The sequence below is a fragment of the Diadema setosum genome, chromosome 4 (assembly GCF_964275005.1).
Source record: "Diadema setosum chromosome 4, eeDiaSeto1, whole genome shotgun sequence".
In the NCBI taxonomy this organism is placed as follows: Eukaryota; Metazoa; Echinodermata; class Echinoidea; order Diadematoida; family Diadematidae; genus Diadema; species Diadema setosum.
The window spans coordinates 37,478,111-37,504,726 of record NC_092688.1 but is presented as its reverse complement, the minus strand read 5'-3'; the positions used below and the strand labels follow the sequence as shown (position 1 = coordinate 37,504,726).

At 35.7% G+C, this 26,616-nt stretch overlaps 1 protein-coding gene across 1 annotated transcript; it reads left to right on the top strand.

Moving 5' to 3' along the window:
* Nucleotides 1–1,522: 1,522 nt before the first annotated feature.
* LOC140227839 (uncharacterized) lies at nucleotides 1,523–26,616 on the top strand. The gene is made up of 13 exons (XM_072308233.1): nucleotides 1,523–1,595; nucleotides 3,739–4,050; nucleotides 6,663–7,004; nucleotides 7,043–7,048; nucleotides 7,797–7,922; nucleotides 8,347–8,421; nucleotides 8,846–10,425; nucleotides 12,312–12,473; nucleotides 18,149–18,331; nucleotides 19,694–19,876; nucleotides 21,242–21,424; nucleotides 22,615–22,797; nucleotides 26,425–26,616. Exons 1-13 carry the CDS (start codon nucleotides 1,523–1,525, stop codon nucleotides 26,614–26,616), a joined length of 3,600 nt encoding a protein of 1,199 aa, XP_072164334.1.

The window sequence follows — 26,616 nt, the reverse complement described above, 5'->3', positions numbered from 1 at the left end:
TTACAAGAAGGTATCAAAATGAGCTTGTAAACCAATCCGATTCATAGCAGATATCATTGTAAAACTGTAAATGAAAAAAAAAAAACAGTCAATTCCCTTTAAATGAGTAGAAGAAAGGAACTTTTTTATTTCGTGATTCAGAGAATCCCAGTGAAAAAAATTGATTTTTAGCTAGAATTGTTCGAAAAAGTGGTAAGTGAAAATAATTTTAGCGTCGAGTTTGAATGTTACACAAAATCTTATGCAATGATTGTTTTTTTAGGAACACCGGACAAAACACACACACACACACACACACACACACACACACACACACACACAAGATGGGAGTAAATTGTTATTATGCGTATACATAACTTGACATAAATCAAATAAAAACAACTCATTAATTTTTCATAAAACTATAATGAGAGGCAAATAATAAATCTACATGTGATCGTATAGCAGAATGGCAAATGATATGGATGGTCTTCTTCTGCAGTATAAGTACTCTATTCAAGAGAGTCTGATGAAAATTGCCCAAGGTAAAATTCCCTAATTCAAGTAAGGCAATACCAACAAGGAGTATATATAACATAAAGAGAAAGACTTTTGAGGAAAAAAAAAATGAAATTTTACATATGAAAAACACCCTATACATTACGGGAATAATATAACAGCTATATGATCGATTTGTGTTTTCAATGAGAGTTTGTTGTCAACCACCGGCGTAAATCCGTACCGAGGAGTCGGGGGGGGGGGGGGGGGAGATGACGGCGATAGTAACCATCACAATAATATAAACAACAACGAGTACAAGCCCATAATTGGACCGGCGCAGCCGTTGGGTGAAGGTTCAGGTATGAGTTTCTTCAGTTTCTTCAAACTGAAGAAATTGCACTACATTGTGAATACATTGCGAGGCATCTCCACTAACGTCACGAACTTAAACCTGTGTATCATTTAATTGTTTATAAATTGGGTCGAAGGACTATCTTTAGTATATCAGTCTATCAGATGATAGGACTTCATATTTCAATACAACTGGGCCACTCTTCAATCGGCTTTACAGATGATCACACCGTGTGCAGTGGTGCTGCACGCGCACGCACCTACGTATTAAAAAGATTACATCAAATCAGCAAATGGTTACATCTATATTCCTCATTGAACCTTGGACTATGTGTCTTATGAACTGTGTCAACAATACATACTTATAAGAAATATTACACCAAATCAACAAATGGTTAAATATAATCTTCATTGAACCTTGGACTATGTGTCCTATGAACTGTGTCAACAATAATTATGCTCTATGCGATATAATGTGTAAATTGAAAGCTAGCAAACGGCTGCGTCGCCATTATTTCAATGCCCCCACAGTCTCGGAAGCGTGCAAGGCATGGGGTGTGTTCGACTATCAATTTAAAAAAGATGTAATATTCTTTTACCTAGATTACTTGACAGTTTTTCGGGACATTCCGGTCAAAACGTGTATTCAGCTTATTCTTTGTGAACTATCTCAGTCTTCTGACTACATGTGATGGATAGAATATACGACCTCGTTCTCTTATTAACACTGGCTATTGCTGTGTTCTGTAGCCACTATGGAGAAGGTAAGCCCAACTTTATTTTCCCGATCCTGCTGTCAGTATATCATGTCAAGTCCCAGCCGAGTGATGCCAAAAATGTTCAAAACGACGAAGCTACCAGAAAATTACCAACTTTAGAAAATACCTGGAATCCCTGTGTACGAAGGAACTCTGTTTACTGTTCGTTATTTTCTTTGACACCTTTTGAATATTGGTCTAAAGTCAACACATGTCATAAGTAAGACAAAACCAAATTGTGTTTTTCAGCTCAATTTACAAAAGTAGTATGAACATTGAGTGTGGTGATCAATGGTGATTAACTTTGATGCTTTTCAATGCAAATAACAAAAAAATCACCCCCGCATGGGGATAAGGTCACATTTTTTTTCTTCAATTCATAATATCTTCATTTCATTAGAACATCAGACTGCCTTTGACGAAAGATAATTGTTTTACGCGTATAAAGGTTGTATAAACGAATTGCCCTTGCCAGTGCCAAGGTATGCTGGAAAGGAGAACAGAATGTTATGTAACACATGGTGTACAAGATGTGGAATATCTCCACGTTTTTAAATTACAGAGTTTTTAACACATTGGGAATCATCAATTTATAGAACATTACTACATGTATATGCACGGACTCTATGAAAAACTACACAACAGTGTGATTAATCTCAGTTGACTATAATTCGTTAACATAATAGTATTGTGAATAGTTACACTGTGGAATACTATGCTGTTTCCAGCAGGGACGTTTAACAATAAAAGCTTTCTTTTTTCTGTCTTTTTTTGAAACCACCACAATATTTGTTCAATATCTTTCAATTGTTTTGCTGCAAACCTACTTTGCTGCATAAACACCTCTGGTTTTGCCCCGAATCATTGTTATGATGCCTAGAGCTCTGTGTTATATACATTCTACATTTATCTTTATATCTTTTTTTTTCTTTCACTTGAAGTAATGATACAGTTAGAGGAATTTTCTCCATTCTATAATGCATATAACCCTGTGCGTGCTTTATTTCAAATGTGATATCATTTGGGCTGACCCTTGATATTAGTGATGTGTGTGCGCAGGTTGTGTCTGTGTGTGTGTATGTTTGAGTTAGTGTGCGATATACGCGCGCGTGTATTATATAGTTATTCGAATTAATTTGCGTAAAGATTATGCGGTATTCATCAACATGAATATTGTCACCTTTATAATGACCTCTTGTTTGATACACGATGATTATTACTTTGTCTTGGTTTTGGATAGTATTACTTTAATAATAATTGAATATTATATAAATATTCAATAGTTGTATTTTCTTACATGAGCTCCCTCTTGGAGACGATATGTATTGTATGAGCTCCTTTGTGGAGACATCATGGTACATTTAATATTCGTGTTTATCATCTCTAAGATTTATTATGTTTGTTTTATATTAGTATTGTCTGGAGAAAAATGATTGTTGTATAGGTCCCCATTTTTTCTCTTTTAGTCTTTTTTCTTTAAAGCAACGACATTTTTTTCTGGTCAGCGCTTATCATGGTGCTTCAAAGGAGAATTATGACGTCGTCGGTTCTCGTTGGGATTACATGCGAATTTCCTTTTGTGCTCACGAACTTTTTATCATTATATATATATATATATATATATATATATATATATATATATATATATATGTATATATATATACATATTAATACTCATTGAGGGTATTGTTGGTTCATTTAAAATTGTGCAAGTGCAACATCCGTGTTTGTGATATAAATAAAACCCGTGCCTTTGTGATGAACTTCCAAATATGGAGAGAAGTTTTTCATAGAGTTAAACTGGTGGTTGTTATAATAAGCAAATATCACAAGGATACGATTGCCAGATATCTTGGATAAAAAGCTACATGCTCGACCATTGAATCTTTATAGACTAAACTCACCGAAAGCCTCGACCCACAAAATTCGTATGTGGAAGAATAATGCTGCAACTCTTGATGAAAGCTAAACTTATAAATACTTCAAGTTTCCCATTAGTTATTCTATATTGACAAAGGGAAGCACCAAGATCAGTACTAGCATGCATCAAATGAGGAGGTGACTCTGGGAAGACAGTTTAGTGTACGTAGCTTGGTAAGTCATGCTTGCAAGACATGAACCATACTTTGCTAATATTTTCATCTTGTAGCCTCAGTGGTAGGCACTGCCCCCAACGTTCAAGGATGGAAAGGAGAAGACATCCGATTGCCATGTGACTTCCAGGAGGATCCTCTCGCAGTGTTCTGGTTCAAGGAGAGAATCTCAGACCAGCAGCAAAGGACGACCAAGGCTGAATTCATCGATGGGGAATTTCAAAGCAGGGAAGAACGGTTTGATATCGACAAGAACTTCAGCCTCGTCATCACTAACTTGGAGGTGGCAGATGAGGGTCATTACTATTGTCAGGTGGTGCTGAAGAATACCCAAATTGTTGAAAATACCACGATCATCACAATTGGTTGTAAGTAAGGTTTTCTTTTTCGCCATGTCATAATATAGTGGCATGGGACGATCCAAGACTGGACAAGATGACAGTCCTCTCAATGATTTAGTTTAAATAGAAAAAAAAAAATCATACACACGCAAGCTAAATGAATCCTGGAAAAGCGGTAAAATAATGCCTTGTCAATATTGTTTAACTCTTTATGTGCCATGGTGGAAAACCCCTGTGTGCCACGTTATTCTGAGACATGAAGGTAGTCATGCTTTGAGAAAGAATTCTGTTTTTCCAATTTGTATAACTTCAACAAATTTCTGTTAAGATGGGCATAATAGTAGGAAAAGTTAAAGAGGAATGCCAAGCTTTGTTTCGATATAAATTGTATGACTACCCTATTTTCCATTTTTCTTTTGAATGACCAAATGCTACATTACTGTAAAGGCATGACTTTTGCACATAAAACCGTGACAGAAACTTAGAATGTACGAACAAATCTACTTGGGAACATCGCTTGATATTCGATCACCACATAGAATGCAAGCCGTATATGAGAGGAACAAAAGCACGAGAAACGCTGTCATTGTGCCGCGGGATTAGCAGTAATTAGCGGTTTATCGATCGGTCTTGGCGGCTTTGTTTGTGAGCAGAATATGCGAAGTTGGCACGCCGTCGACTGAGTCGGACGTGCGAACGTGGCACATAAAGAGTTAAATCATCTGTCAAGCACGGGGTCACGGGTTGAATTGAATTGAATTGAATTTATTTATTCAGCATAAAAACAACAGAGAAAGACATTGATGAACAATCATGACAGACACAGAGAAAAAAAAAAAACATAACTTTGGAATACATAAAGCTGAAGGGAAGCAGCCAACGAGGAATTAAGTTTCCTTAAAATCTGGCCGACCCAGAAAATCAATTTAAAAAAATGCATTGGTGGTAAATTTTTCATATTTATAAAAAAAAAATGAGATGAACTGATATACCGTTGCAAGACAAAACATAAAGCAATACAGCATGATACATGATACACTACATTTACATTACAAAGACAATACGAACAAAGTGAGTTACAATCATTAGATAGAATACATGTATTGCCAGCCAAGCATGTCAAAAACTTAGGAATTATAATTTTGTATCAAATTCTCCTTAAGTTTACGTTTGAATACATTAAAAGAGGTAACTTTACGAATATCATCTGGTATTGAATTCCATATAAGCGGACCTTGATAAAACACAGATTTCTGAAATAACGATGTTCTTACTTTTGGCATATGAAAATTCTCAGCGTTTCTGGTATAATATGAATGAATATTGCAATTTAAGGTGAAATAATGCACCAGAGAATCGGGTAAAAGCCTTCTATGCACTAAAAACATAAGATTACCTAAAATATACTTATATCTGTCATACAACTTTAAAATCTTTTGGGAATTAAAAATTGGTGAAGTGTGAGCTAAATAAGTTGAATGGTTTATAACCCTTATTGCACGTTTTTGCAGTTTAAAAAGTCTGTCTATGTATATAGACAGGGTAACTTACAATACAAGCAGTACAGCCAATTTCTATTGTAGCCGTAATGTTGGATAACTGAGACTGATGAGTTTCTCATTAGCACCGCAACTGCTGTGGCAAATTTTTGAGATGCAGTTTCAACATTTTTTGACACGGCATTCATGGGAATCACGGCCCGTTACGAGTGTCCATCCCGTCGTGTGTTCATCCCGTCCCATTATGTTTTCACACATCAATCACATTTTGTCCACGGTGGCCAGAAACACTCAGCATGAACACTCGGCAATAGTCAGTTATAATGGTGTGATAAAGATATGCGATTTGTAGAAAGGCGTTAAAAAGCAGCAACAATATTTGGAAGGAACATTCGGAGGTACTTTAAGCATGTTTTTACATTGTTTCATTCAGATATAATTATGTTCATTTCTGTACATTCAGGTCGAGTTCCCATGGAAATTACCAATATTCGAGCATTTCAATGACCTCTATCAGAATACATATAAATTTGATTGCATAACTCTAAGTCCCCACATTGATTCACTTACATAATATTGATATTTTGATAACATGTGGTTGAATATATATATAATAATAATAATAATATATATATATATATATATATATATATATATATATATATATATATATAATGAGAAAGATTATGCGTTATTTGCATGATTTATCAATAATATTAATAATTAGAATTAGTTAAGTGTGTTACTCTTCTTCTATTTCTACTTTTAATAATCATATCTTACTCTTTATCACCTTACCGACTTTGAAAGAGTGATTAGATAGTTCATCACCATGTTATATATTATTAATTTCATCCTAACAACGTTCAGATTAAAAACAAACGATCATGTAAGTTCTTTTTTTTTTCTATTCATTGTATTCACTTCTCATTTTTCTTTAAAATTAACATTCCTTGGTTATAGTTTCATGTTTAATATGTAAATTACACATAGGATAAAATAAAAAATGTTTTGTTTTCCACTAAAAAAAATCAAAACTGCAAGAATCCTTTTAACTTTCTTGAAATGCCGAGTGAAATCTGGAGCGGAATACAAAATACACTGTAATGCCAATTCAAAATATGTTTTGTATTTCTCTAGCGATGGCATCCGGACATACAATCGAGGAATGCGTTGATAAGAGTCAATCTCGTCAAAGCCGATGCACATACCAATATCCCTCCAACACCCCTTCTTTTAATCTTACGTGTGTCGTGAGTGGATTCAAACCTAACGTTTCCATGCTATGGACGGAGGAGTCGGGAAAAAGGATGACTTCCGTGGTTTCAAGACAAAACACACTTTCTGACGGCACATACGAGAGGTTCGAGAAGATCACTGTTTCAGTTAAAAGTGGAACAGAGCAAACCTTCATGTGCGTGGCTACCGGTGACTCGCTGAATGGAACGTCGACCCGAGAAATCAACGTTCTACCTTCAACAGGTTTCATAAAATGTCGTCAATTCTATATTTCTGAATAGTCTCTGGTATACAATTGATATTTCAAACCAATATTCTGATTGAGATTGGTCACGGTAAAGTACAATTCGGTTTTTTGTTTTTTTGTTTGTTTGTTTTTTTAGCAAAGTACCCCCCCCCCCAAAAAAAAAAAAAAAACGATGTTCATTTTGCTAGTGTCCAATAATGTAGTAAAGAAAAATTTTAACCCATTTCCATTCACGTCACAACGATATTGACAGGGAAAAACACGTCACAACGATATTGACAGGGCTACGCGTCATTTATAAATCCGACAAAAACGATCAGTTATACAGCTCACGAATCATACAGTCCGTGATATCGATACTTCTAGGCAAGTAAGGTCAATGAGTTTAAAAAACGGCCCACCACCTCAGCACTGGGCTTAATACATGCAGTGTCTGTCTCATGTTTGTTTTGGTTGTGCTTTTGGTTTTTGTTTTTGTTTGGCCTTGTACCCGTCAAACTTGTAGGTCTTGTTTGCATAGTGTCGAACTCATGGACCCCTTTTTTTTTCTTTCTTTTTTGCCTAACGAGCTGACGGGCCGTATGACTCATGAACTGTATATGACTAATGAACCATTTTTGTTGTATGTTTTTGCTTAAATGTAGAGTTAGTTGGCCATGTGGCTCGTGGGTGTCGGTCTCGTAGGATGACTCCATCAATACACAGATATTAACGTTTATTTATATTCATATGTAATGTCTTGATAATAAGTGAAAGAGTGTTTTATTTGTGTCTTTATCAAATTTTAGGGAAACTTAATAATTTGGGTCTCATCATCGGACTCACCATTGGTGTGCCTGTTGCCATAGTCATCCTATTTCTCCTTGTTGGAAAGTATCTTCAAAACAAACATCCGGACTGCCAACCGCGAAAAGGTGTCTGTCTATTTTATTTTTGTAAGGTTTTATATTTGTATCAATTTGTGAATGTGTGTGTTTGTGTGTGTGTTTGTGTGTATGTCTTTGGTTTTATTTTTTGCATTTCTCATCATTCTGATACAAAAACAACATTAGTACAGACGACCAAATATCCCATGTACACAGAACTCTCAAATCTATTACCAAGGATGATTAGTCGCTCTCAAATAAAAGAAATATTCATAAAGGGGAAAATACTTCAAACAGTACGTCATAAGCGTATTCTTGACGTGATGTTGACTTGAGAATGTGGGCATGAAAAGAGGGGAAACGAAAAAGGTGTGGAAAATATAGCGCCCAGAATATAATTGAAAATGATATGAATGACAAACTGATAAATGAAAACGATCATTGATGATGACATTCTGTTGATATATTTCAGGATGTGGCTGGATCCCCTGCTGGCGAAGACCAAACATACCAGAAATATTTCACGAGGAAGAAGAATTAATGCTGAGTAAGAAATATATATGCAGATAACCACAAACTTATTCGTTGTAAAAAATGCATTATTACATTATGCAAAGTGACTTTTTATTTTCAAGATTACATCTTATCCTTTTTAAACACATTCGTAATTTCGTTGTATAAAGAAAATAAAAAAAAATAATAATATGATTTAATCGTAACACTTTGTAGGATTGAGTGCATTGTAATGTTATCCTTTATCAGCAATTATCGTTTACATTTTTTGATCAATCGATTTATTATATTCCAGGCCCTATTTTTTTTCTCTCTCTCCCACTCTCTCCCTCTCTGTCTATCTGTGTATGCATAATAGGCCTATCTTTTAGTGGGCGGGTATTTATGTACATTCATAAGTATGTACAATAATGATTTTTGTGTCTTTACTTTTGCTATCTTTTGGTTTCTCTTCTAAGAACCATCACCGCTTACAAAGGAACAAGTACAGCAATGCAAGGAAGAGCTGAAGGCATATTACAGTGTGACACGACGCAAGGTCACGGTGGATCCACTCAACTTTATGGAACGTGTTGAATTGGATGAAATTTATACAAATATAAGTATCGTAGACCGAAATAGCAAACGTAAGACACCAATAACATACGACGATCTTCTGACCAACGATGAAAATGGAAATCTTTCAAAGCGGCTTTTGATACAAGGTGAGGGAGGTGTTGGGAAAACAACTCTTTGCGCTAAGATTGCCTGGGACTGGTGCCAGGGACGGATTCTTCTGGATCTGGACATGGTGCTCCTAATACCTCTTCGAGATGTAACCAACAAAAAGAGTATTGGTAGTATTGTAAAAACATATCTCTCTGATTCAAATACAGCAAAAATGAACCAAATACATGACTACATTACAAGAAATCAAAACAGAGTCCTCATTATATTTGATGGGTTTGATGAGTTTAACGGGAAATTAAGTGAAATTGACAGCAGTGATGTCATTCGCATTTTGGGAATACAGCAATATAAGTCATGCAAAGTAATTGTGACCACACGACCATGGAGAACAGACGAGTTCATGATGGACAAGACTATTGCTGACGCTTACACTATTCTTAGCGTCGATGGATTTAATAAGGAGAATTTATCAACTTACATTAGTAGGTACTTTCAGATTGCGGAGAAAGACAATCTTGCAGAAAGTTTGATCAGTTTTATGGAGGAAAATGATGTCATCCAGTCAAATATGGCTCCATTTCCTATCTACTGTGCGATGCTTTGTCTGATGTGGAAAGACTTCAGTGAAGAGAGGCGAACAGAAATGCAACATTTGCAAACTTTCTCCATGATATTTTTTGAGATGATATATTTTCTGAAAGAACATTACGCATCAAAGGCCTGTGCGAATTTACAGAATCAGAACATTGTTGAGCATTTAAATAAAGCTGGAATGGCAATTCAAGAAATAAGCGAGATAGCGCTAAACGGTTTATTGGACAGAAATCTTTCATTTGCTGAAAACAAATTCAGAAAGTGTTTGCAAGCCATGAAAACATGCTGCAGAGTGGGAGTTCTGACTATAGAAAGAGACGTCGTTACAAGGGAGCGTCGACGCAATTTTAACATTTCATCTTTGGTTGAGTCAACTGTTTCTTTTCCCCACAAACTGTTTCAAGAATACGTTGCAGGGGTATATATTGGGTATTTATTCACCAAGAATCGCACCAAGTACAAAAAGGTGAAAAAGAAACTTCTTCGTCGACCTGAGGAGTTCCGCTACGTACTCTACTTCGCCTCAGCTTCAGGGAATGAGCTTGGCCTTGATATCATCAAAGGCTTGATAAACTGTGATACCAGTAATTTCTCATTTCATTCCTCCGTTAACAAAGAGGGTGGTAAATGTAATTTCTGTGTTGAGGTTGCGTTTGAATGTCATACTGAGGAGGCCACCAGAGCAGTGGGAGAACGATGGGCTGAATACAGACTATACGATTCACCACAACACACAGTGTCAGGAGTGGTGTCCATTGTGCGAAAGAACCAAGTGGTGAGTGACACAGCTTGAATAATGATTTGAAATATTTCAGAAATTGTTGTGCAGAACAATAATAACATTCTGTGCTTATGTGTGCGTCTTTCCCTGTGTGAAATTGAGTGTATAATCTACAACCTCAACAGCTTTGCTCAAAGTTGGTTTTAACCCTATTAAGCCCAAGCTATTTTGACCCCTCGCAGGCCCAAGGGGGAAGGTGGGCACATTGTGCCCCCCCCCCCCTATATAACTTTTTTATTATTTGCTGTATCATCATCATATTTGGCATGTGGGTAGAGTAACTCATACTCTACATGACTGTACATTTGAATTGTCACAAGGTCACCCATGGAGGGCGCTATTTACCAAAATATAAAGACATACATAGGAAATATGCTAAAAACATGATTTTTCTATGTAATTTCTTTATCCCCATTATGTCTTACTATGGACCAATCATTTTTATATTTGCCACAAATGATAGCCAAGTAGAATTTTATTATTTGTTATGGTTGAAATTTCTCAAGGTCACCACATGGGGGTGCTATTCATATCAACATAGTGATACATTATGAGACCTGAGATGAAATGTTTGGGATGGGTACATGTGTAGTTATGACATTTCATATTTGCATAATACTGGAATTTTGAGATTGCAAATTGATAATATGATAAACTAATGACATAAGAGGCATAACTTGGGTGAAGGAATCAAAATAACTCAAAATATAAGGGCAATCTGTAGAAAATATCATTTTTTTTTCAATTATCTCTATCATATCTATTGTTTTATGCCTTTGTCACATAAAAACAAAGGAAATAATAAGAAAAACTTTCCAGAACCATAATTACTTCAAATTTTGCTCCTTCAATAAATTTCAGCCAAGAAACACCCATTTCATACACTGTAATGCTGTTAAATGAAATGGGAACAGAAAAAAGATGCAAACTCTGACTGATATGGTTGTCAGTTTATGGTTGCCATGGCACCAGCAACATCAAATACAGCTAAATTATATATCAAAATATTCGCAATATGATATTAGGAAAAGTCACCGAATATGGTTGAAATCGGATTAAGGGCGAAGGAGTGGCAAACGAAAATCTGGTAGGGGGCTTTATAGGGTTTAGACATGACCAGGTGCTCTATGATTGGATAAATCGTTCTGAAATGCAAAATCTTGTAAAAGTGTGATATCTAGTTAAGTATTGTTAGTGTAAAATAATTGTCTCCTTCCTATGGTACAGTTAATCTTATGATGACTTGGTGTGTGTTTTAAATCTTAATCACCATGTCACTTAATTTATGCACTTATATTATGTAATCAATCAGAACGTGTCTTTTGGTAAAGTGTATATAGATTTTTCCTTGTGACATTTAGAACAAATACGATAGTTATGATGAGTCAAGCAATATGTTCTTATTGTTCTTATGGCAAAATGATTGGACTCTACGGAGAAAATAGAACAGTTTCATGGTCGAATAAAATCAGATCGATTCGCTACAGTAAAAGTTGTCAAAATGCCCCTTGAAGTAATCGTTGAACTTTGATTATACTAAAGACGCCATGTATCGAAAGGAGACGTCAAACTGAGTATCGTGTAAAGTACATGATTATTTATTTTGGGCATACACCTGTTTAGGGCACAAAACACAAGCATGGATGAAGTCATATTCATCGTCCCTCTGCTATTTCTCATACTATATCAAAATGAGAATGAATTATTCCCTTCAGAGTGGTGATAAATGATATTACGATATGAATCGAACGTGTATCAAAATAATGATCCCTTTTGTTCTGAGCTTTAAACCTCCAATCAACTGCGTGTACTTTTATCAACCACATTCTTCATGTGGATAATTACTTTCCTTTACTGTCAATTCATGTTCGCTCTATCAGCAATCTCTAGATATGCTATTATTGAAATGCGGAAGAACTGTGTCACGTGACTTGGCGGAGAGCGTGTGTTCGAGCAGTGTACTGCGTAAAGTAGCAATACGGGACTCACAATTTTACCCGGACTTCTATAAGATCCTAGGCGATGAGGCTTCGAACTGTCAGGTAAGAGCTTTTCACCACAGTTCACCAAAAAAAAAAATAATAATAATAATAATAATATTTTATGCTATTATGTACAGATTGCAGATGGAATGATACTTAAGTTATTTCAAAGAGGCAATGTATTAATTGGATGATAACATACTAAACAGTTAAACGGTTTTTCTTTGCCTCTTTATTTTATACAGAGAAAAAACAAGTTTTCACTGTTATTTTACTTGGAATTATAAAGGGAAATATAAAAACATGAAGAAAAAATATTGCTTTACTGCAGGGAAAGTTTCTCAAGCAGAGAAACAAAGTTATATCTAAAAATACAATAAACTGGTATGGACAATATCGTAGGTATTTTAAAATACCTTTTGTGACCATTATCACTGTGAAATTAAGGCTTAAGAGGGAAGATCATTATCCAGGTTCTTATGCAGTCGTCACGGAGAACATAATGTGATCTAAATCTAATGCAAGTTTGAGTGAAACCAAGGTCAACTTGTATTAGAAATGATGCCTTACAGCACGATGTCTTATTTGAGATGTTCATCTTAAATATCTATTGTCCAGTCATATCTCATTGGTAAACTAGTTAATATGAAAAAAAAAAGAATAACCGAGAATTAAGAAGATTATTTTGAGCATAATAATGACGAAAGTCACCTAGCCTGGCTACAGAGCAATGCATTTTGACTAGCCGTATAAACAATTCGTCCTTCGGCCGCTACGAATAAACAGCCCTGCGAAATCAAGCTGGACTGCCCCCGTTCCTTGCTGCATACGCTCAGCAGATAGATCACAATCCCGTGTTAGCACCCAACGATTCATATGGAGTTTGTATAAATACTGCAATAAAAATATTCCTGTGATCATGAAATGCTGCTGTGCTGATCTGACGGACTTTTTTTATGGGGGGGGGGGCGGATTGAAAAAACTGTAACATCAAATGTATCTATTTTCATTATACCCGGTTATTTACAAGAATGCCGCTATATGAGATGTAAAATAACTATTAAATCGCCACATGTTATATCGCGTTCCTCAGTTCAAACTTGCCTAATGATAAATTTAGGTTGAATTATACTAAACAAATTGCCTAACAGTAAACCACTCTCGGCACGGATATAGAACTTACCATGTCGTCAACTTAATGAACACATTTTCTGAGTCATTGTGGTACATGTATTATAATCCGATGGTTTTCACTAATTCACAAAAGATGAAGAGAGAAGGGGCATAATAACATAATTTATATATAATACAGTGCGAGAAGGGGTCTCGACCATTCAGCACCAGTGTAACTCCTTCATTATTTATCATTATCATTCTCGCACTATGCTATATATATATATATATATATATATATATATATATATATGATATAAACATCTTGAGAATTCACGTATTGGCTCCGCGAAGAAATGAAGAGTTTGTTTGCAAAAACCGATAAGTCCATATTTGCCAAATGGAGATATTTGCGATTAAAGGTCAAGAAAAATAAAGAGAATAATAAGATAATTTTTGCTTCTTTTACCATAACTTCAAAAATATACCTTTATATGTAGTGACCAATATATCGTTTGAAAGGTTTTATTTTGTACTTTATGACAGAGACCATACTTCAAAATCTTCCAAAATGGACTTATCGGTTTTTGCGAACAAACTCTTCAAATTAAGAAATAGACTGGTAATGTATTCTTGGCCAACTTCATGTATGTATATATATATATATATATATATATATATATATATATATATATACAGTATATATCTTCTTCGAATTGTTGTACGGGAAAGCCGTGAAACGTCCGTTCACGATTTCAAAAGTATTATGGCCTGAAGATTCACCTGAGAAAGAAGTTTAATTCACCTACGAATGTATCTTTAGTTAACGGAAGCCTGGCGATTTGCCGAGGACGACCGTGATTTTTATTCTTTTTATTTATCTTATTTATTAATTTGTTTTTTGTTTTTTGTTTTTGTTTTTTATTGTTTTACTGGAGTACAAGAAACACTCGGGTTCAAAGCCAGGGAAAAGCGGTTTGACTGTAATGGCACAGTATTGCTGCTGCCCACCCAAACCCTTTCCTACAACGTGTTTATGCAGTGAAGAATACCATACACACCAAGGGAAGATCGCCAAACACGAATATTTTGCAGGTCAGAAAGTTCGTTCAGTATGAGGGGATTTCTCTCTCGCCGTTACGTCGCCACTACGGAGAGGGATATCCCGTTATTTGGTGCAAACTCTCCAACACGTCAAAAGAAAAAGAAAAATTGCATGGTAAACTTTGATGATGCAATCATAACAATCTAGAGACACACGAGACAACACAAAAAAGGCTGCAATAACAAATTTTGATCAATTGAAAGTCGCACATGCCATCCTTACATCTTCAAACGTCAACTATAAGCTTGATATTGAAATCACGATCTTGTTTTCCTCCACAGTGCGTATCAAAAAAGAAAACGTAATCCAAATTTGAAGGGCTTCTATTTTCTAATCTTCAGTAATGGAGAGCGCGATGTTGGTTGTGAGGATAGGGAAACTCGTCTTCTTTCCATTGATACCTGATTATTCTCACAAACATCATGCATGACTGAGCACATGAACTTAAAGTCAACAATGACAAATTGCACTTTTTCCAAGTTTGGGTGTTATAAGAGCAATGAACCATACTCACAGAAGTGATCAATGTGAAACGTAAGGGCACATGATTGTGTGGAGGAATGTTCTGTAGAGACCAATCGTGCGGATGAAGTGCTAGGAGAAAAGTTAGGCATTTGTTAGGAGTATTACCGTATTGCTTTATTCCTGGGATGAATCTGTTATTTGCTTTGGGAGTTTATATCATTTTCTTTTGAATAAAACTATTGATCTACTTATTGTATGCATCCAACATTTTTTTTTTCTTTCTGTTATCAACTCGATCGGGGCACTGCATAATCGGGTATGCTTTCCATGACGCTACACAATACATCAGGTAGTATTCTATCTTTATTTTACATTATGGCTACATTCTAATGCTGTCATGTTAATGGTCATTTACTGCTGTACGAACATACCCATCTTCAGCTAGAAAACAGGTTGGGCAACCAATAACTCTGTTCTTTACATTATCTTCTTTTTTTGGGGGTGGGGATGTCTTCATACAACATTTTTATTTTACTATTCTTGTGAGTGTGGACGAAGATTTGAACCATCATTTCGTCCCATTGGGACTTGCCCTTGTCAGTCCACTAAAAGGTCATTTCTAATTTCATTCAATTTCGCTTCATTTATTAAGTTATTAACCATACAGTGCTGTGTCTTCAACATCCATCCATGACAAAGTAACACATATTATTATAAGAATATAAGTATATACAAAATCATGGCACAAAATCAAATGAAATCACGAGTACATTATATTCATAACTGATAAATACAATTGTGGTGATGGGAATCTTGCTCTTTGAAGAATTGTACTCATTCCGTGACATGCTGTTGATATGACCATGACAATATTGATCACAACTTGACCCCCCCCCCCCCCCCCAGCAAAAAAAAAAAAAAACACAACAGCAACAACAACAACAAACAAAACATTAAGTATAATGACCATGGAGGGGAATAATGGACAAGATTGATAATTTCCTTGAGCCACTGACTCAGCTAACAGGGTCTGTATACTCCTGTCGCTCTATATAGCTTTGTATAAATGAGAGTACCTTTTGCTGCTTTCAATTAAATCATTATCATCGTAACATAATCAGGTCGGGCTACCGTTTCCATAGTCTAGCGGGTGACGTATTTTGGGCCTGAATCACTCCTTGAGGGAAGCATTAAAAAAAAATCACCATCACCGAAACATACACCTTTTCGAACTCAAATCCTTAAAATAGGCTGATAGCGTGACGAGGTCAGTTTCGTCCAGAATATTGACACTTTTGTCAGAATTGCACCAATCTCAATATGCGATAGTAATAAACTGTACCATTTTGTTGTCTACGCGACATGAGAACTATGTGATTGTATGTTGCGGTTCTGAACGTCTGAACGTGCGTTTTGAATACAAGAAAAAGTTGTAAATAAAATATTACGGTAACAAAACCAATTCTACCCGAAATACGCTTTAGAATTGTCGCTATATTACGTTTCTCAATGTGCGATATCTAGAGTTTCTTCAAAGAAATAATCGGTATAGTTGGGTCAGATTTTTTAATGTAAATTTTCCGACGAAATAAGTTTCCCAATAATTCAACTTTGGGTTCTAATCCCCATGAAATCCCGATGGAATCAATTTTCTACTGATAAATAATACTCATTTCTGGTCAGTTTTCTAGCTGTTTGCGTTTGTTATAATGCATAAGTCTTAACAATCTGTATTTTCCCACAAAGGGATAGGTCTCTATAGATCTCCAAATATACAATTGTGATTTGATACTCATCAAAATTATCTTGAATTGCGCATTCCGGTCGTGAAAAGAGTACGAAATATCTATTCCTAAAACAGTGAGAGTAGATACAAATTCTACATTTCTAAATTGTTGCACGTCCGTTTTGGGTGCAGTAGTGAACACAGTTGGACCAATTCGCATCATATTTGTTGTTGTTGAGCCACTGTTAATTCTGTTTAATACTTCTATTAATGTCTTCATACAATATCACTTGATTTTACTAAATCCTCTTGTGATTGTGAAAGAAGATTTTGCACGACCATTTCGTCCCGTTGGGTCCTACCATTGTTGGTCCACTAGAGCCATCTTTACTCATTGAACAATTTTACTCATTTCTGTCCATGCTGTTTATATGACTCTGTCAATATTGATGAGAACCTGACCAAGAAATTAAGATGAAAAACCACGAAAAAAATCCAAACAAAAGTGAGGACTGTCTTTAACTATAATGACCATGGAGGAGATAATGGGAAAAAAGTGTAACGGGATAGTTTTCCTAAGCCACTGACTCAACTCATTTTCATGCAAGCACTTCATATATGCACTTTTTCTCCTTTTTCTTTTTTACCCTCATTCTCCCCTACCTCTCTCTTTATCGCCATTCAGTGAGTGGTGACTTTTATAATTATTCTTACAATGTCGTATTGTTTAGACTATCATTTCTGAGGCCATTGTCCTCGTCAAGCGTTTGCTTGTGGTGATGGTCTCCTGAATTTCTGTACATCAAGAGTTGCTTCATTTTTCTTTGAACGACAGATATACGGGATCCTATATGTTTACATAAATATATATGCATAAAATAATGCTTGTTTTCAATTGCATTGTGTTACAAAAAAAAAAATGTTGGATATCTGAATTAATCATTTATTTGAAATGAAAATTGGCTGAGTCTGTATACTCTTTTTGCTATGTACAAAGGAGAGTACATAATTTCTGCTCCTTTCAACACTGAACTTGATAATGTCATTTAGTGTTATCGTAACATTTGATCCTGTGAGCATTGTAAGTATGATGATCAACAATGACCACGTGACTGCTACTATGCACCAATGAGTAAGAAGTCGGGTTACTATTTCCACTGCCACGAGCATCCGTTCCTTTAGAATGGGATACAGCAGCATTCTATCCACCTTTACATTGGTCTCTTCGCTTCGTCTTCGATCATTCCTTCTCACCATTTTTACATGATTTCATTATTTCTTCGCCTTTAAGTCTTCACAATATCTTAATTTGCTTTCCTCCCTCAGATTGAAGATCTGACCTTAGGTTTTTCCGACAGTGATAATGATTTAGAAAAGGAGCCCTCGGTGGGAGGAGACTTGGCCCAATGGGTGTTTGCTCTGCCACGTCTTTCGAAGTTCAGTCTGAAATGTTTCTACTTGCCAGATAGTTTCCTCTCAACAGCTGTCGCCTCGGCATCATCGTGCCAGGTAATGTAGTCTTTGACTATAGTTGATATGAGTCATCTAGTGTGGGAAGCATGTATGATTCCTTCTTCGAAAATGAAAAAGAACATAGCCTGTGTGATTTATTTGTCGGCTGTAATTCCTTTGCAAATTAATCTCATTCTGTTTAACATTAATTAAACAATATTTGCAACTCTAGTCCTCCTCAGCATTATGACACTCAATGTATTAACAAAAAAAAAAAAAAAATAGGTTTAGACACTTTTCTTGCAAGAGAAAGTGTATATAAAATAAAGATAATCACTTCCGAAATACAATCCTTAGCCGGATGGGTTTTACACAGTCTTTACTTTTCTGGTGATACACACGTTCTCTACGATAAGTTTGATTACCGGTATTAAATTTCTGCTATGACACAAACAGTGCGCAACGTGGAGAGAGAGAGAGAGAGAGATTGGGAGAGAAAGACAGAGAGAAAGAGAGAGAGAGAGAGAGAGGGAGAGAGAAGAGAATGTTGGGGGAGGAGGAGGGATAAGATCCTTATAGCTGCGGTGATGTGGTAGGGTCGCTGTACTATTATTCCCAGGAAATGAACATTGTGCACATTTTTTTATCTATTTATTTATTTATTCATTTATTTTCTTTCAGGAAAATTTTTTCCTCCTTTTCTCTTTTTCGTCGCTCCGTGAGTGGTGACTTTTATTATTATTCTTACAATGTCGTTTTGTTTAGACTATCATTTCTGAGGCCATTGTCCTCGTCAAGCGTTTGCTTATGGTGATGATCTCCTGAATTTCTGTACATCAAGAGTTGCTTAATTTTTCTTTGAACGACATATATACGAGATCCTAAAGTTGCTTGTTTGTTTTCATTTTGCATTGTGTTTGAAAAAGAAAGTTGGATATCTGAATTAATCATTTATTTGTTTTAACTACCAGATTCAAATTATACTGTGATTAATTAGTTCGTTCAATTGACTTTGTATTTCATTTATGTATGAAAGAGAAATTCAGAATTTAAATAGACTCAATCAAAATTGACTGAGTCTGTACACCCCTTTTGCTCTATGTATAAATGAGAGTACATATTTCTGGTACTTTCAATAACCTGATAATGTCATTTAGTGTTATCGTAACATATAATCATGTGAACATGGTATTATGACCACGTGACTGCCACAATGCACCAATGGGAAAGAAGTCGGGTTACCATTCCCACTGCCACGAGCATCCGTTCCTTCAGAATGGGATACAGCAGCATTCTATCCACCTTTACATTGGTCTCTTCGCTTCGTCTTCGATTATTCCTTCTCACCATTTTTACATGATTTCATTATTTCTTCGCCTTTAAGTCTTCACAATATCTTAATTTGCTTTCCTCCCTCAGATTGAAGATCTGACCTTAGGTTTTTCCGACAGTGATAATGATTTAGAAAAGGAGCCCTCGGTGGGAGGAGACTTGGCCCAATGGGTGTTTGCTCTGCCACGTCTTTCGAAGTTCAGTCTGAAATGTTTCTACTTGCCAGATAGTTTCCTCTCAACAGCTGTCGCCTCGGCATCATCGTGCCAGGTAATGTAGTCTTTGACTATAGTTGATATGAGTCATCTAGTGTGGGAAGCATGTATGATTCCTTCTTCGAAAATGAAAAAGAACATAGCCTGTGTGATTTATTTGTCGGCTGTAATTCCTTTGCAAATTAATCTCATTCTGTTTAACATTGATTAAACAATATTTGCAACTCTAGTCCTCCTCAGCATTATGACACTCAATGTATTAACAAAAAAAAAAATAGATTTAGACACTTTTCTTGCAAGAGAAAGTGTATATAAAATAAAGATAATCACTTCCGAAATACAATCCTTAGCCGGATGGGTTTTACACAGTCTTTACTTTTCTGGTGATACACACGTTCTCTACGATAAGTTTGATTACCGGTATTAAATTTCTGCTATGACACAAACAGTGCGCAACGTGGAGAGAGAGAGAGAGAGAGAGAGAGATTGGGAGAGAAAGACAGAGAGAAAGAGAGAGAGAGAGAGAGAGAGGGAGAGAGAAGAGAATGTTGGGGGAGGAGGAGGGATAAGATCCTTATAGCTGCGGTGATATGGTAGGGTCGCTGTACTATTATTCCCAGGAAATGAACATTGTGCACATTTTTTTATCTATTTATTTATTTATTCATTTATTTTCTTTCAGGAAAATTCTTTCCTCCTTTTCTCTTTTTCGTCGCTCCGTGAGTGGTGACTTTTATTATTATTCTTACAATGTCGTTTTGTTTAGACTATCATTTCTAAGGCCATTGTCCTCGTCAAGCGTTTGCTTATGGTGATGATCTCCTGAATTTCTGTACATCAAGAGTTGCTTAATTTTTCTTTGAACGACATATATACGAGATCCTAAAGTTGCTTGTTTGTTTTCATTTTGCATTGTGTTTGAAAAAGAAAGTTGGATATCTGAATTAATCATTTATTTGTTTTAACTATCAGATTCAAATTATACTGTGATTAATTAGTTCGTTCAATTGACTTTGTATTTCATTTATGTATGAAAGAGAAATTCAGAATTTAAATAGACTCAATCAAAATTGACTGAGTCTGTACACCCCTTTTGCTCTATGTATAAATGAGAGTACATATTTCTGGTACTTTCAATAACCTGATAATGTCATTTAGTGTTATCGTAACATATAATCATGTGAACATTGTATTATGACCACGTGACTGCCACAATGCACCAATGGGAAAGAAGTCGGGTTACCATTCCCACTGCCACGAGCATCCGTTCCTTCAGAATGGGATACATCAGCCTTCTATCCACCTTTACATTGGTCTCTTCGCTTCGTCTTCGATTATTCCTTCTCACCAATTTTACATGATTTCATTATTTCTTCGCCTTTAAGTCTTCACAATATCTTAATTTGCTTTCCTCCCTCAGATTGAAGATCTGACTTTAGGTTTTTACGACAGTGATAATGATTTAGAAAAGGAGCCCTCGGTGGGAGGAGACTTGGCCCAATGGGTGTTTGCTCTGCCACGTCTTTCGAAGTTCAGTCTGGGATGTTCCTACTTGCCAGATAGTTTCCTCTCAACAGCTGTCGCCTCAGCATCATCGTGCCAGGTAATGTAGTCTGTGACTATAGTTGATATGAGTCATCTAGTGTGGGAAGCTTGTATGATTCCTTCTTCGAAAATGAACTAGTATGTGTGATTTATTTGTCGGCTGTAATTCCTTTGCAAATTAAACTTATTCTGTTTAACATTGATTAAACATTGATTAAACAATGTTTGCAACTCTAGTCCTCCTCAGCATTATGACACTCAATGTATTAACAAAAGAATAGGTTTAAACACTTTTCTTGCAAGAGAAAATGTATTAAAAAATAAAGATAATCACTTCCGAAATACAAACCTTAGCCGGATGGGTTTTACACAGTCTTTACTTTTCTGATGATACACACGTTTCTCTACGATAAGTTTGATTACCGGTATCAACTTTCTGCTATGACACAAACAGTGCGCTCCCTTTCCCTCCCTTTCTCTTTATCGCCACTCAGTGAGTGGTGACTTTTATAATTATTCTTACAATGTCGTATTGTTTAGACTATCATTTCTGAGGCCATTGTCCTCGTCAAGCGTTTGCTTATGGTGATGGTCTCCTGAATTTCTGTACATCAAGAGTTGCTTAATTTTTCTTTGAACGACAGATATACGGGGTCCTATATGTTTACATAAATATATGTGCATAAGATAATGCTTGTTTGTTTTCAATTTGCATTGTGTTAGAAAAAAAAAAACATGTTGGATATCTGAATTGATCATGTATTTGTTTTAACTGTCCGATTCAAATTCTACTGTGATCAATTAGTTCGTTCAACTAACTTCGTATTCCATTTATGTATGAAAAAAAAAACAGAAATCAAATCAAAACAATGAGAATTGACTGAGTCTGTATACTCCTTTTGTTCTATTTGGATAAAGGAGAGTACATTTATTATTTCTGTTACTTTCAATAACCTGATAATGTCATTTAGTGTTATCGTAACATGTGATCCTGTGAGCATGGTAAGTATGATGATCAACAATGACCACGTGACTGCCACCATGCACCAATGTGAAAGAAGTCGGGTTACCATTCCCACTGCCACGAGCATCCGTTCCTTTAGAATGGGATACATCAGCCTTCTATCCACCTTTACATTGGTCTCTTCGCTTCGTCTTCGATTATTCCTTCTCACCATTTTTACATGGTTTCATTATTTTCTTCGCCTTTAAGTCTTCACAATATCTTGATTCGCTTTTCCCCCTCAGATTGAAGGTCTGACCATAAGTATTTCCAACAGTGATAATGGTTTCCTGAAGCAGCCCTCGGTGGGAGGAGACCTTGCCCAATGGGTGTTTACTCTACCACGTCTTTCGGAGTTCAGTCTGTCCTGTCCCTACTTGCCAGATATTTTCCTCTCAACAGCTGTCGCCTCAGCATCATCGTGCAAGGTGATGTAGTCTTTGACTATTACTCAGTAGTTGATATGAGTCATGTAGTGTGTGAAGCATGTATAATTTCTTCTTCGAAAATGAAAAAGAACCTTGTATGTGTGATTTATTTATTGGCTGTAATTCCTTTGCAAATTAACCTCATTCTGTTTAACATTGATTAAACAATGTTTGCAACTCTAGTCCTCCTCAGCATTATGACACTCAATGTATTAACAAAAGAATAGGTTTAGACACTTTTCTTGCAAGAGAAAATGTGTTAAAAAATAAAGATAATCACTTCCGAAATACAATCCTTAGCCGGATGGGTTTTACACAGTCTGTACTTTTCTGATGATACACACGTTTCTCTACGATAAGTTTGATTACCGGTAGCAAATTTCTGCTATGACACAAACAGTGCGTAACGTGGAGAGAAAGACAGAGAGACAGAGAGAGAGAGAGAGAGAGAAGAGAGAATGTGGGGGAGGAGGAGGGATAAGATCCCTATAGATGCGGTGATGTGGTAGGGTCGCTGTACTATTATTCCCAGGAAATGAAGATTGTGCACATTTGTTTATTTATTTATTTATTTGTTTATTCATTTATTTTCTTTCAGGAAAATTCTTCCCTCCCTTTCTCTTAATCGCCACTCAGTTAGTGGTGACTTTTATAATCATTCTTACAATGTCGTATATGTTTAGACTATCATTTCTGAGGCCATTGCCCTCGTCAAGCGTCTGCTTATAGTGATGGTCTCCTGAATTTCTATACATCAAGAGTTGCTTTTTTTTTTTCTTTGAACGACAGATATGAAATATGAAATTATTGATAATTCTGCGGATATAGCAAATGTGTTTAACACATATTTTACAACAATTGGAGAAAATATTGCTCAAGAAATTCCTAATACCGATAAACATTTTTCTGATTTTTTAAATCAATATAATACGAATTCATTATTTTTTACTCCTACCACGAGGTAAGAGGTTACTGATATTGTATCTGGTTTGAAAAACAAAAACAAAAGTTCAGGTTATGATGATATAAGCAATATGATTTTGAAAGGACTTATATCTTCTGTTGCGGATCCTTTGGCACATATTTTTGATTTGTCAATGTTAACGGGTGTGTTTCCGGAACAAATGAAAATAGTTGAAGTCATCCCAATATATAAGAATGGAGATAAGTTAGATGTTAGTAATTATAGGCCTATTTCTTTATTATCTTGTTTGTCCAAGATTTTAGAGAAAATTATATATAAAAGGACGATGAATTTTCTAAAAATGTATGGCGTTATTACAAATTCGCAGTTTGGGTTCCGGGAAAAGCATAGTACCTGTCACGCTTTGTTGAATTTTGTTGACAAAGTAGCACATGCTTTAGACAATCACTCTCATTTGATTGGTATCTTCCTGGACTTCTCTAAGGCCGTCGACACCATAAACCACGATATCTTACTTTACAAGTTGTCTCATTATGGTATACGTGGGAAGGTATTGAAGTGGTTCAGGAGTTATCTAACTAATCGCAAACAATATGTTTTACTGAACAATTATAACTCTGATATGAGAGAACTTCAGTGTGGCGTGCCACAAGGCAGTTTATTGGGCCCGTTGTTGTTTATTGTTTACATTAATGATTTTTGTGCTTCGTCCGATGTGTTATCGTTCATACTGTTTGCCGACGATTCAAATGTATTCTACTCACATGAAGACTCAAATACCCTTGTGCAGACAGTTAATTTTGAATTGCAAAATTTATGTGAGTGGATACGAGCAAATAAGTTGTCTTTGAATATCAAAAAAAAAACAACAACAAAATATATGCTTTTTAGTAACACTTTAGATAATTTGAATGTGGACATGTGGAATGTGGTTTTGGTGACGCTGTCTTAGAAAGTGTTTCCCATATAAAGTTTCTCGGCTTCACAGTTGATAATAAACTTTCTTGGAAATTTCATATTGATAATGTCTGCAAGAAAATTTCACGTAATATAGGTGTTATTAATAGAGTAAAATTTTCCATTCCTCAACATTCTTTGTTTACATTGTATTCATCTTTGATATTGCCTTATTTAAATTATGGAATTTTGGTATGGGGAAATACGCATCAATTATTGTTGGATAGCGTTCTACTGTTACAAAAGAAGGCTCTTCGCATTATTTGTAATACCGTTCCATATTCTCATACAGATCCTTTGTTCTTTGATAATAAGATTCTGAAAATTAAAGATTTGTTTTTATTACAAATGGGGCAATTTATGTACACTTATAACAATAATTGTCTCCCGTTAATTTTTAACTCTATGTAAAAAACTCTATATAAAAAATGCGCCATCATTAAATTCTTTTAAAAAGAGATTGAACATGTTTCTTTTGAGGTTTTATAATGTAACCGAATGAATTTAATTTTGTAGGCACGTCATTGTCTTCTCTTCTTTCACTATAGGCTGCGTTCTCTTTGAGGCATAGATATTTTTTACTGCGTGCTAGTATTCCATACGTGCTCTAGTCCCACAGTTACAAACTCTACCGCTGGAAAGCACCTCGACAATACATCACTTTCGAAGACGCTTGGCTAATTGTCTCTGTGGGCTTTCGCCCTTGGTGATTGCATCAAAATTATTGAGGATTTTTTTTTCTTTCTCTCCCTCTCTTTCTCTCTCTCTCTTTCCCCTCTTTTTTGTTTCCTCTTTTCTCACATTTGCTTTTTTTTTTCCTCTCTATTCCCGACTTTCCCAGTTTCCCGCACTCTTTGTAGTTGTAAGCTTTTCACCCCCCTTATTTCCCCTTTCCCAGAGGTACCCACATGATACAAGCCTGGTCTTTTGAGTGGGTACCTCCACTTTTTTTCTTTTTTTTTCGCAGTGTATATTGAATGCATGTATCTTTTTTGTACTGATTATGTAGATATGAACATGTTGTTAATCCTGTCTGGTTATGTATATATTGTTACTCCCGTGTCAAACTCATAATATTGTTTCTTGTACATTCTGTTGGAAAGAAAAAGTGAAAATAAAGTTTGAATTTGAATTTGAATTTGAATTTGAATATAGGGGAACCTTTGTTTGCATAAATATGCCATGCTTGTTTGTTTGCGTTTTGCATTGTGTTAGAAAAAAAAAATGTTGGATGTCTTAATTTATCATTTATTTGTTTTAACTGTCAGATTCAAATTATACTGTGATCCATCTCCCCTAGTTCGTTCAATTGACTTCGTATTTCATTTATGTATGGAAAAGAAACTCAGAAATCAAATCAAATCAATCTAAATTGACTGAGTCTGTTCACTCCTTATGCTCTATGTATAAAGGAAAGTATAATATTTTTGGTACTTTCAATATTAAACCTATGATAATGTCACTTAGTGCTATTGTAACATTTATAATCATGTGAGTATGGTTAGTATGATGATCAACAATGACCACGTGACTACCACCATGCACCAATGGGAAAGAAGACGGGTTACCATTCCCACTGCCACGAGCATCCGTTCCTATAGAATGGGATACATCAGCCTTCCATCCACCTTTACTTTGGTCTCTTCGCTTCGTCTATGATTATTCCTTCTCACCATTTTCACATGATTAAATTATTTCTTCACCTTTAAGTCTTCACAACATTTTAATTCGCTTTCCTCCTTCAGATTGAAGATCTGACCTTACGTTTAACCGAAAGTGATGATGGTATTCCAAATCAGTCCTCGGTGGAAGGAGACCTTGCCCAATGGGTGTGTGCTATGCCACGTCTTTCGAAGTTCAGTCTGACGTGTCCCTACTTGCCAGATAGTTTCCTCTCAACAGCTGTTGCCTCAGCATCATCGTGCCAGGTAATGTAA

What these genes read in the sequence shown, in the direction of transcription:
- LOC140227839 (XM_072308233.1), top strand. Translation starts at nt 1,523, where the DNA reads ATGGATAGAATATACGACCTCGTTCTCTTATTAACACTGGCTATTGCT. An exon ending in GGACTGCCAACCGCGAAAAG is followed by an intron (nt 7,923 to 8,346) that starts GTGTCTGTCTAT and finishes GATATATTTCAG; the next exon opens with GATGTGGCTGGATCCCCTGC. An exon ending in CCTCAGCATCATCGTGCAAG is followed by an intron (nt 22,798 to 26,424) that starts GTGATGTAGTCT and finishes TTCCTCCTTCAG; the next exon opens with ATTGAAGATCTGACCTTACG.